Source organism: Pygoscelis adeliae, unplaced genomic scaffold (genome assembly GCF_000699105.1).
Source record: "Pygoscelis adeliae isolate BGI_AS28 unplaced genomic scaffold, ASM69910v1 Scaffold113, whole genome shotgun sequence".
Taxonomy (NCBI): domain Eukaryota; kingdom Metazoa; phylum Chordata; class Aves; order Sphenisciformes; family Spheniscidae; genus Pygoscelis; species Pygoscelis adeliae.
In genome coordinates, this window is record NW_008825108.1 from 6,256,624 (window position 1) to 6,269,071 (window position 12,448).

At 40.4% G+C, this 12,448-nt stretch overlaps 1 protein-coding gene across 1 annotated transcript in view; it reads left to right on the forward strand.

The window, feature by feature from the left end:
* Nucleotides 1–578: 578 nt before the first annotated feature.
* TSPAN8 (tetraspanin 8) overlaps nt 579–12,448 on the forward strand; it is a 15,311-nt gene continuing 3,441 nt past the window's right edge. The window contains exons 1-6 of the mRNA XM_009327548.1: nt 579–638; nt 5,477–5,539; nt 8,160–8,288; nt 8,919–8,993; nt 9,079–9,186; nt 10,887–11,036. Of these exons, the coding sequence (XP_009325823.1) occupies nt 579–638; nt 5,477–5,539; nt 8,160–8,288; nt 8,919–8,993; nt 9,079–9,186; nt 10,887–11,036 (585 nt within the window). The remainder of the gene's footprint in view (nt 639–5,476; nt 5,540–8,159; nt 8,289–8,918; nt 8,994–9,078; nt 9,187–10,886; nt 11,037–12,448) is intronic.

A 12,448-nucleotide genomic window follows, 5' to 3' on the forward strand; every position in this document is an offset into this window, starting at 1 on the left:
AAATGGCGACAGATTCCTTACACCTCCTCTGCCTGGATGACACAGACCCATCCCTTTATGCTGGTTGAACACCTGGAGTGGGAGGGTGAACATGACCGAATGAATGTTGGCAATATTGAGCGGGCAATGAAAGAGTAAACCCTGTAACTTAAAAGCATTAAGAAATGCAATCATTTCCACCTCTTAAAAGCAGGTCTGTAAAATGTTTTTATGCTCACTTCCCTTTCTCCTGAAACTATGACTTTTGCTGCATTATCTATTTACTTTCGAGGCATAGGACAAGACTAACAGGACCACAGAAAAGTACAAATCACAAAGACACAGTAAGAGTCTGGAGACTCAGTGATAACACCTGGTAGTGCTTTCCCAATGCTCTGGTTAATGTTTACCTGTGGTATAGGAACTATTTAAATAATTGTCTATGCCTTGGTCGCAATTTTTGCTTTCAGTAGCAGAGCACGGTGTATTTGATGTGTTTGGACAGGTTTTCTGAAGACACAGGAACAACTTTTGTATCAAAGACAAACCCTTAGGAAAGCTTCTTCTGCAGTGCTTGATTTTGTTTCAGCTTGTTGAAAATGGCGGGTGTAAGTGGCTGCATGAAATACTCCATGTTCGTCTTCAACTTCTTATTTTGGGTAAGTTGGTGTTTAAACTGTTATTAGTGATGCATGAAATGTGTTCAACATTATCTGAATGCTGTTGTTGAAGGAATTGTAAAGAAAATAGAGCATAAGTGGAACCAGAGTACGATTCTAAATCAGGAAGGGGAGAATATGTTTAACTTTTGCCCTTCCCTTTGTCTTTTTCCTTCAAAATAGCTTTCCTTCGCATTCAAAAGTAGACCAGCCATGAGTATCTCACCCTGCCCATATCGTGCCCCTTGTGTCAAGGGACATCACTCATTTCAGTCAGAAGATAACAGATTCTCCACTTACAATGCATTGTTCTCTTGCTTTTATTGTCTGCTGCTTGCATCCCAACGGCATAATCCTGAAAATGTAGTTGCAACAGAAGATACGGAAAATTCACTTGTATTTTTAGCCTCCTAATTGATAAATGGGTTTCATATCCTTCTTTGTGGTTCTTTGCTTTACGTTCAATGTCATAATTACTTTCTGATGGTGGACAGTAAACGTTTGTAAAATGGTATGGGTTGGCAGTACTGCCAATAGCTGTATCAAGACTGATACAGCACAGGGCAGCAGGCAAGTTTCTGGGTGTCGTTTGAACCATATTTGTCTATTTATCAGATCTCAGCTGGTTTGCAAGAATTTCAGGTCCTGGAAGCTCTGGAAAGGTTTGGGTTAAAGAACATTTCTCTCATGGTTCAACTTCACTGTCAGCTTTCCCAACAGAGATTTGTCAGGTTCACCAGAGGTTTACTGAAACCAGAAGTGGAACTACTAGCCACATTATGGGCTTTGCCTCAAGGGATTTTTTCAAGTGAAAAGGTGATACCATTCAAAAGGGGCCACAAACAATACCCTTTGAAAATCTGTGGCTAGCCAAAATGAGAAGAATTAGCAAAATTCTTTGATTGCTTGTGGACCTCACAAAGAAATTCCTAACAGGCCAGTGATGGTTTGGACTGCCTTCCCCCTCTTCTTCCTCCACCTCCATCAAGGCAGATTGAAGATATTTGACATCTGTGTTGAAGTTTTTCTGCAACGGTACTTAAAAGACTCCATAAGTTTCTGACTTGGAATTCCTGCCACTCAGGAAGCTTTTCATGTTCACATTCATTTACATTTACTGTAAGCTAAAACACAGGCAAATGTCTCAGACTAGCATTAGAAAAGCTCCAAACTACTTCTGGAACGAACATGTGAATAATGCCCCACGCTTAAGCCTCCAGTGACAGCATGGGTTTCCTAGGAAAAAACACAGGATGCAATCCTGGGGGAGTCTTGAAAGCTCAGGAAACAAGCAGGCGTGGAACAAACTTCCCAAACCTATCTTTACGCCAAAGGTAGGAAAATACGTACTCTATTCTGGGGAAGAGTACGCTGAGAGCATTTGCTGTGCATGTGACTGCCTGGATGGGACAGAGGAGGACAGGAATGCAGCTATAGTTACTTATTTTAAAGGAAGGGGTTTAGCGCTACCAAGATAGGGAAGAACAGACGTGGTGCAAACAGGAATATGGGCCGATGGAGTACAATGAAGCTGAATTCTTTGATTCACATTCCTGTCTCTAATTCCTGGAAATGATTAAATTGCTGTAGTAAAGTACAGGGAACAGTGATGTCTTTACAGCCACTGATCCCACAGCTGCTCTCCCTGGTGTACAAGGCAGTTGGCAAGTGGAAAATTAAACTGATTGTGAGAAATGAAGGTGACTTTATAACTAGATAAGAGCAACGGCTGCATATTTACCTGGTGTCCTTTCATTTTAAGCCCTTTGCAATCTCTCTGGGAGTGTCCCCTCCTAGGGGACTCGGGAATGGGCCTTCCAGCCTTCTGATGCCTTTTTCTAAGCAGCTTTTACAGCATAGCACTAAGCATGTAAGCCCTGGAATAGTCAAAGTGAGCTCTGCAAAGTGGCTCTGGCTTCACTACATGATGTGTGCCCCCTGGGAATCTACAGCCCCATGAGCCCGATGCTGGGCTCCAGAGCGTCCGTAGAGTTTTGCATCCTCCCAGTTTGGTGAAAGAAAGCTGAGCATGGGCTTTTGAAGACCTGTGCTTTGGAGCTGGGTGCCTATACGGAGCTTTTAATAGTCCTTAAGTTAATCCTTAACTCAGTTTTGTGCATTAAACCTGACACGTAGGTCAGATTTTTCCTCTTTCTCTTCTTCAGAGTTTGCAGGATAACCAGTCTCACCTGCTGCCCTCATTCTGTCAGCTTCTGCTACTCTACATCATGCAAAATTGTAGGATTACCATTTTTTTGCACTAAATATTGATGTCTGATCCTAGTTTGAGGCAACCCGATTAGTGATAGAGCAATCTTTGATCAGTTGTTGATACCAGACTTGCAGTCCCATCTACAACCAAAGTGCCCCCTTCCCCATACCTTACATCTGAACATCTCCATCCCTGAAAGTAGCAACACAAACTTAGCAGGTATGCCGAGCCATAGACCACGTTCTCTGTAGGACCTTCCTACCACTGTTAATTTCAGGTATCTCAAGGAAGCGTTCCAGTCAAATGTTTTCCTAAACAGGAGCAACCTTGTAGAAAGCTCCTCCTGATACCCTTAAACTGGTTGCTTAAAAAGTGTGTGCCAGTGGAGGGAATTCCCCATAGGTTTGGTATACCCGTGTCTGAGAAGTGCAGTCTTAATATACTGCTGGTCCAGAGTCACAGCAGGCTCATCTGAGGTGATATTAATTTAATTAGGCTGTATTTCTTCATCACACCAAGACTGAAGGGCTAGAGAAGAGAAGGACTGATGGAATTTGAAGGACAACAGTCCTGTTCCTGGTCAGTTTATGACATGGTGACGAGGTCACTGATTCTTGGTCAAGGGTTGAGGCAAAACTACGATAGCCATCTAGTTTTGGGAAAATGGGCGAGGACCTTTTCAAAGAAGCTCTTTTTATTCCATTGGAGAATATTGGTTCATTAAAAATGAAATTTCCTGAAATGAAAGTTTCTTTGGTCGAAACTTTGTTTTAAGAAAACTTAATCATTAGGATGGGGTATTCCAGCAAGCTTGAAATGTTTGAGTTGGACTCTTTGGGAACAGACCATTTTGATTTGTTTTTTCAAAACTTTTCTTTGTGTGTTCTTGTACACTTTGTATAGTATGAAAATAAACAGAAAAAAAACATTAAGATTTTACTGAAATGGAACGTTTTTTTATCAGCCTAAACCAACTCTATATTTTACAATTAAAATATATACACCTTACTAAAAATTTTTATTTATAAATGATGTTTCTTTTTTGAATGGAGAAAATAAATATTGAAGCATTCCCATCTGGTTGGTAAGTTCCTGTACATTCAGTTAAATTTACTTCTACTACTGTGCTGTATTTTTATGGGAGGTCCTATGTAACAAATAAGGCAGCGGGCCAAATTCTGTTTGGATTTGTAGCAATAGCTGCTTCAGTGGAAATTTTCACATTAGCGAGCCCGTGTTGTCTGGTGCATAGCCACATGGCTCACCTAGTGCTGCTGAACAAGACCCAAATATGGAGTCATATGACACCATCAGTTTCTAGGCTGATTCAGTGGGATTCAGAAGGTTTCAGTGGGGAGTTCTAGTTAAATTTGATAACATGATATAGCTGTCATCGATTGTACAACTTTCCTTTTCATGTTTAAAATGTACTTATAGGAGCTTTACTTAGAGCAGGAAAATGTGTGGTACTCATGTCTGAGTGCTGGCTCGGTTCCATATTAAATAATCTGCTAAAGTCGTTATGGTCTTTGATGCTGAATATTATATGAAACCTTTTGCAGGGAAAGTATTTTTTAAGAAAAATTATCTAAAACATATAAAAATAGCTCTTTTAATTTTAAAAGGTTAGGAATAGTCCCGGTCTTCATGGGAAGCTCATAACAACATCTCAGGGCCATTTATGACTTGAGTATTAATGACATACAGGACGGTAATTCTAAATCCAACTAGTCTCTGGTCCTCAGTGATCTCTCTTTCCCACCAGTCGCCTCAGTAGGCACAATCCTTACACCTGATTAGCCTCTTAATTACCTGTCTCCAACACTTAATAAAGAGAAATTCTGTGTAAGAATCATCACGGACAAGGTTAGGAATAGAGTGACTGGCTCATAGTGGAACGGTACATCAACAATCAATGAAACAGGAGCACAACTAGTGATTAGGCAATGTGCCTGGACCTGGGATTCATCTGCCCTGACTTCAACATCTTAAAGCAAGTCACCCCAGTCTAACTTTCACATGTACACGACCGAGTATGGTTGTTTTCTGTAAAAATGTAATGGAAATAATAACTATAGGCATTTTATAGGAGGAATATTCTAAGGATTAGAGATGGCCAGATATTGTTGCAATAGAAACAGCAGAAAGACTTTATTTAGAACTTTTCCTGATAGTTTTACCATAGCGAATCTGTCTCTAGATATGTGTCCTGAATAATTCTAGAAACAACATTTATACAAACATCCCTTATCAAATCTCATGTGTTTCCATTATACAAGAAACCATGTTCTTTACAGCCATGTTACATACATACAATAGCAATTTATATTCCTCTCTCATCTGACAGAATTTCTGTGTGCTTCCCAACCACATGCATAAATCATCAAGGAAATGTGGAGTCCTCTGAGGTAGAAACGTCAGGGATTTGGTGCATAACTGAAGATTTAACTACCCTTATGAAGTTTCCTGGATATGAATCAATATTCTATGCTCCAGCAATTCATGTTTCTTTCACTTTGCCAAACAAATTATTTCAGAATTTTGGCCAGCATCTGGTGCAATTTGGATGCTGCACGTTAATCTAAAATTGCTGATCTTTCTAAATATTCTTTATTTTCTCCTGCAGGTGTGTGGTTCTGTTATTCTGGGAGTCTCTATATGGATACGTGTTAGCAAAGATGCTCAGCAGGTAAGTGTATGCAGTCATACCAGAACCATGTAACATGTGGAAGCTACTGCATACGCTTTCATCTCCCATCTTCATTTCCTCAAAGTTGTTATGTTTTTGTTGAGGTGGTTTGTGTGGGTAAAGATTAATGCATTTTATGATGTTTAAGATAAAACAAGATGGTGCAGGTAGTCAGATAAAGTGATCGACGTAAGCACAGACGTGACTACAAGAAGTGTCTTCTAGTGTTATTAATGTAGGCTCTTGCAGATGCACACTGATTTCTGTTGGAAAACATGTGTCTCTCTCTCCTCTAATGGAAACTAATGATGGTTTTTATATTGATTTCAGTGTTAGAGAGAATAATGAGGAGCGTAGGTAATATTTTTACATTTCTCACTGCCTTCAATAACACAATTCTTATTTCCCCAGTAACTGCAACTCTGAAAGGGAGCAAGGATTTTTCCCTTCTATTTTTAGTGGCTCCTTAAAAACACCTTATCCTTTTTCCCTCATATTTACATAGAAAGAGTTTCAGAGATCCGAAAACCTTTACTTAGGATTAAAATGACCTAACAGCACTCCTGGAGGGGAGATGAAAGTCCCTGAGTTCCCCTCCTGCATTTTATCTGGGTTATTAAATTACTTCAGGCTTTATGACTTTCCTTTTCTGCAAAGCTAGGGAAAATACGATTTTGAGGTGCCCTTGATCTTGCAAACATGCAGCAGAGGCTGGTTCTGTTGGTGCAAAGGCCCTTTGGCCCTGTGGGCCCTGCCAACCTTTTGCCAGGCGTGCTCCCAGTGGCACTGGCCTCTGACTCACAGCAAGTTTTCCACCACCCTTGAGTGAAGCTGATTTCACAGCTTGTAGATGCTTCTCTGAAAGACATGGTGCAATCTTTGTACGTTGGTCCTTCGTTATACTAACAGGAAGAACAATCTGACTCTAAGGTTTAAGCAGTATATTTCTTCTTGTGAAGTTGGGCCATAGAACTCTAAATGAATTTGAAAATTTAATTTGCACACTTCTATTTCCAAAAAGGCTTTCTGGCCATAGAAATGAAAAAATGGCCAGGTGTGACATGGGAGCATTTTTTTCAGCTTCCAGATTGAGCCTTCAGTATAGATTAAGTCGGAAATCTTCAGGTCGCTCCTCTGCTGCTCTACCGCAGTCCATCAGTTAAGAACAATAATTTTTAAGTCAGTATTTTACCTCCTGGAAATAAAAACATGGTGGAGATAAGAAGATAGCTTTATATATTTCCTGCCATTTGGCTGATGACACTTAGCCCTTAGCCAGTCCCAGATGTCTCATGTCTGGCAGAGGATGGATGCAACAGAACTCGGTTCATGATGATGTTGTGCCATGGGGTAAATTAGGTCATGGTGGAGAGCTCTGCCGTTCTCTCCTGTGGAAGAAGAAGAATGACAACTTTCACTCCTCAATCAACATTTTACAAGAAGCTAAAATTGCCATACTTGCTAATTGACCATCTCTAGTATGATGGTTCAGATGGTACAACGGAGCTTGGAAAACCATAACCACTATTATGCTTTCTTATTTTTTGAGAGATTTCCTATTTAGAAAAGTATACTTAAGTGTGTCCCAAACTGGTTTCCTGAAGTGACACTTAGCACTCCCCAAAAACTGTGAATTAAGAGTAGGGACCAAAATTGAAAGCATTTTCTCACATTTTTGCCTCTAGGCAGTCAAAGTTCCCATTCAAAACCAATGTATGTTTTGCCTGAGTAATAATTGAACAGACCATAAGGATTTGGCTGTAGATGAATAGAGCTTTCTAAGAATAAATAACAGGAGGATCAGTCCAACTTGGAAGGGAAAAGAACAACACATTCTTCAAATTATACTTGTCTATATACCTTTGCAATTTCCATCAGAAGATAAATGTGACAACTTCCAGACATTTTTGCTAATCTTGGCACCAGCCACACTGGAAAATATTCTTTGAATATTTTTCTCTGTTTTGGCCTTTGGCCTTAGTCAGTCCTGTGGGAACTGAATAATTTGATATTTAATAATATTGAGGTATATGAATTGTTTAGTTGAATGTCCCACACATCAAAATACAGTCCTCATCTCTGAGGGTAGTATTAGAGATCATGCCTAAAAAAAAGAAAAAGAAAGCTGCTTTGGAAAATACATCTAACTATTTCTCTAGTATATCCAGCATCACTCTGTGAAGTGTTCTCTCAGGAACAGTCACAGAGTATGTTCCTGGCCTTCTAATGACAAACAGAGGTTCTGTTTCTTTAACATTTGGCTAATGTAGGAGAGATTTCAAGATAATCAGTTTTGCTACTTCCAGTAAAAAGCAAAGATTCATCGACTGAAAACTAACTGAAAGCCACTTTAAAGACAAGAGATCTTTATTTACTCTGTAAAGTTGACTTTCATCTTGTACAGAGATGAAGGCTGTGAAAAGCCAGGTTCTACCGAGCTCCCCAACAAAACGTTTAAGAAGGGGGCATTACGGGTTTTTGATTTATGGATCAGAATTTCTCCATGGTTGCTAATCAGTATATTTATCAGTTATGAAGTAATTATCTTGTTTGGGGGGATACAGATGTTTTTAGGAGGAGCTTCTTGTAGCTGAAAGATATTTTTCCCCTCTTTTTTCAGGAGTTGGAGATAGACAGCAGCCTGTTTGCAGGGGTTGATCTGCTGATAGCCGTGGGCTCCATCATTATGGTCCTTGGGTTTCTGGGGTGCTGTGGTGCCATAAAGGAGAGCCGGTGCATGCTGCTATTGGTAGGAAAGAAAAACATTTGGCTACCTCTAACAGGCCGCAGCTACATTTGATGGATAAGGTCCTTGCAAGTAGTATCAAATGAGGATGGGGGACTTTTTGTTTAACCAAATGCTTGATTATGATCATGTGTTTTCATTGCTTACCTTGTGCTTGAGCCCCTTCTGAATTCCAGTGCAGAAAAAATGATGGGTGGTCTCATCAACAAGAAGACAGGGTCCAGAGAGCCCCGAGCATGTCACTAACTTTTTTTCCACCCAACCATCACCGAAGTTCCCTGCACCAGTCTTCCCCCACTACCTATCCCATTTAATTTCATAAATTCCCAGTTGTTCCCTTTGCTCTTCCTCCTAGAACGCCCTCCCTGTCCTCCTGCCCAACACCTCTCACCTACACACTGCCCTACTCTGGTGTGCCCCTTGTTTTGATCACTAGCTGAGCACCCTCTGTCTCGAGCACCCCCTTTTCTCATTGCCAAAGGAGGAATAACTGGAGCAGCTCTGACTGGAACTCCAGTTCATTCTACCTACATGGTTATTCAAGCAGATGAAAGATTAACATCCACTTTGAAGAAATTATATCATCTTGGTCAAAAGTACTATAGTTTTCTCCCCTTTTTGTTTTATTCCTAGTTTTTTATTGGACTGCTTCTGATCCTGATCCTTCAGATCACAGGAGGTATTTTAGGAGCAGTGTACAGATCTCAGGTACAGTATTATTCTGCATTTTCATTGATGTCTTCCCAGAGTTTTGTTTCTACCCCAAAAACTAATAAAATATTTGGACTTGCAGATTGAAACATCCGTTAACAAGACTCTCCTGGCGAGTGTGAATTCATTGCAAAGCTCTACAGAAGAATCTAAATCGTTTCAAGAGAAGTTCCAGAAGTTTGAGAGAATGGTAATTAAAATGCAACAAAGGATAGGGGTTGTTGCTCTCTGTTCCATCTCTAGCATTTGTCTGTGCTTCATTTTATGGCTACTCTGCCACAGATTTGAATTTCATTCCCTGGGGATGGGGAAGGGTCTGACTTAAACGCAAATTAAAACACTATGCAAGGGGCTTCTGCTCTCTTGATGTGACATGGGCTTTCTGTGATGATTTCTTTGTGCAGCAGTGTTTATAAGAGCAATGGAGCAAGGACACACAACATGCAAGTGAGACGGACAGTTAGCTAAGCTCTTTCATGAGAAGGCTGCCTGCTCCTTTGTTACAGCTTTCCCTGCTGAAGGGACATCACTCCTTCACTGTATCCCAGCTAAGAACTATCTAGTACTCGTAAGGCAAGATTACCCCAGGGATAAGGAAAACTTCAGGAGTGTATTTAATTTGGAATATCCTATTGCTATGAAATCATTAAATGCCATACTTTACTGTGTAAGAAGGGGGAAGAAAATACGATAAAAAGGAGGTTTGTTTTCACTGTGCTTATACCTATCCTGGCTTCCCCCACCTGCAGGACCCCAGAAGGTGGACACTTAGTGCCATCTTGCTCCTGGGTATTACACAGAGAATACCCTTGCACCTCACTGATATCATTGATGGTGTAGACCCCTGCCCCTCCTACTAGTACCTGTGTCTGTACATAGACAGTGTGCCTGCTGTTATTTTTTTTTTTAGTCCCTAATGGGTGATGACTTTGATGGATAGGCTTAAAGAATTCTTATATTTTTAAAGGCTGCTGGTTGGAAAGATAAGGAAGCAAGAAACAATATTTGGGTGGCTTATATTACTTCTACTTCTCCTTCCTCATTCCACCTCCAGCCCTGTCCTTTGCTTCTGGGTCAGCTTATTTCTTCTGATATAATAAGCAGCTCCCTGGAGAGATGATTGAAGGGTGAGCAAAATGAAAAATCCTATAATTACTGTATTAATTTTTAAATAGACCAGGATTTCTTTATTATGTCCCATGGCCTTTGCTTTTATACAAAATTATGTGAACATTTCCAGCTGTTTTTTAAAAGAGGGAGGACCTCAAACCCAAGTCTGCACCCCTGAGCTTTAGTGGCTTGAATAAAGTGGAACATGAAGTGAAGCTGCACCTGGTTTAGGTTTCACAAACCCCAAATGGAGCCCTGGCCTTCTCAGTCCATTTCTAATTTAAAGGGCTAACCATCATTCAAGGTGGTTATTTTTCTAGATTTCAGAGTTTTATGTGCCTGAATTTTACATTTTCAGCCTGGCTTTTCAAGATGTGAAATGTGGGTGTTACTGGAGCTATTACTTACCTTCTGCAAGTATAACCTGCAGAAAGAAGACTTGATTCTCAAACAATACTATACCCAGCATTGTTCCAGTTCCATTCTGGCACTGACAATTACTAACTTTATAGTATGTTAATGTTTTTTGGGCACTGTATGCTGAAAATCTGGTCTTTTTTCCTTTTTTTCCCCTTTTTTTAAACTTGTGCACTTACATTCTTATAATTGGTATGGAAATATGAAGGGTGTTTGAGACATACCAATTTGGGACAACTTCCACATGGGAAAAGAGGAAAGGAAATTTCTCCTTCGTTGTTCCTCTCAGCTCCCTCGCCTACTCTCCTCGAACTGCAAATCACCACTTTTTTCCTCATCTCCCCATTCCCTCCTTTCTTACAGAACCAGTGCTGCGGTTTGCTGAACGGACCTGCAGACTGGGGAAAAAATTTTAATACTCCTTTTAGCAGCAAAAAAATCTGTGAGTGTGAACTAGAGAACACATCAACAGACCTCTGCACCTTATTTCAAGGCAGATACATTTATAAAAAGGTAAGAAAAATATAATGTTTTACTCTCCTTTCCAAAAAAAGGTTTTAACCCAAGGTTGTCTTTGGTGACTGGCATAGTCAGCAGTTTTGTATCTTTCCAAAAAGGCAAAGTTTTGCCTTCTCTTCATCAGCCAGAATTACCCCTGTGCCATCTGTTATGAAATTACTGTGCATACATGAAATATACTGCTGCTTCCTCTTCCTGCGATGCCTCTATTTTAGCTGTGCAGTGCAGTACCCTTAGGACCTCAGCAGTCTGCATGGTTACTATGGGTGAAAACTATTACGGCTTTGGGGTCGGGGTGTGCCTCTGGGTCAGAGCAGCACGTCAGCTACCCTTTGGCTCTCATTCCTCCCTCAGAAGGCTATGTTCCCACCCAGGCTCATTCTGGTGGTAGACATGTTGACTCAGAGGCTTTCAAAGGGCTAAGGGATATTGAAAAATGAACACATCAAATGCAAGACCTTTGGGGTTCTATAGTCGTTTAATAAAAAAACCCACACTCATTTTGCATGGTCTGCTGGAAAGAAACCTTACATGTTGTAGGCTTCATGGCAGCATACTCAATGCGTAATTTCCTACAACTACAGCCTTTTTTTCCTACAGCTACAGCCTTTTGAAAAGCTTGTGGCAGTTAATATAATAACAAGGCAAAAATGTCTGGTGACATGCAACAAGAAGGCATACTCAAAAATTGGTAGGTGGGCAGCAGAGATCTCAATTAATTAATTTCAAGATCTATCTGTCTCCTCATATGGAAATCTGGACTCCATGCATACAAAGAAAAATATGAAAAAAAGTGGAAAACTAGCACAAAATAGCTGCATTTTTAGAATGCTGGTAGTACAAAGTTTGCCAATCTGCACCTAGCACAAAGCAAATTTTAGCAAATGTCCAAATCTGTTTGTATACTTTTCTAAATGCACTGCTCCTTAGCCAGGTCCTGCCTGAACACTAATTTCCTCCATGTGTAGTCCCACAGAAGCAAGTACTGTTTTAAAGCAAGGGAACAGTCTGGTTAAGTAGAGGATGCCAGAACCCAATCTGGAAATAAGATGTATACAAAGAGGCTGTTTTGGCCACATTTTAAGGTCTTTTTGGCCTCAGGCAAACCCTCAAAGGACACATGAGAAGCCATCAGTGAAATTACTGCAGGTGCAAGATATCGCTCACATGAACATACAGATTTCATGGTGGTGTTAGATGCTAGTAAAGAAAGACATTCAACTCTTGTGATCCAGGAAAAAAGATCTGAAATTCAGTGCAGTTCTGAGTCAGCTTAAATGAGAGGTTTTTTAGAAGGACTAGAAGGAGAAGACCCATGTGTTTACTGTGAGGGAGGAAACATGGTGAAAGAATATAACTATATTTAGGGGGAAGGCAGTTGTAGTGTTGGAACAGTACCATAGTTT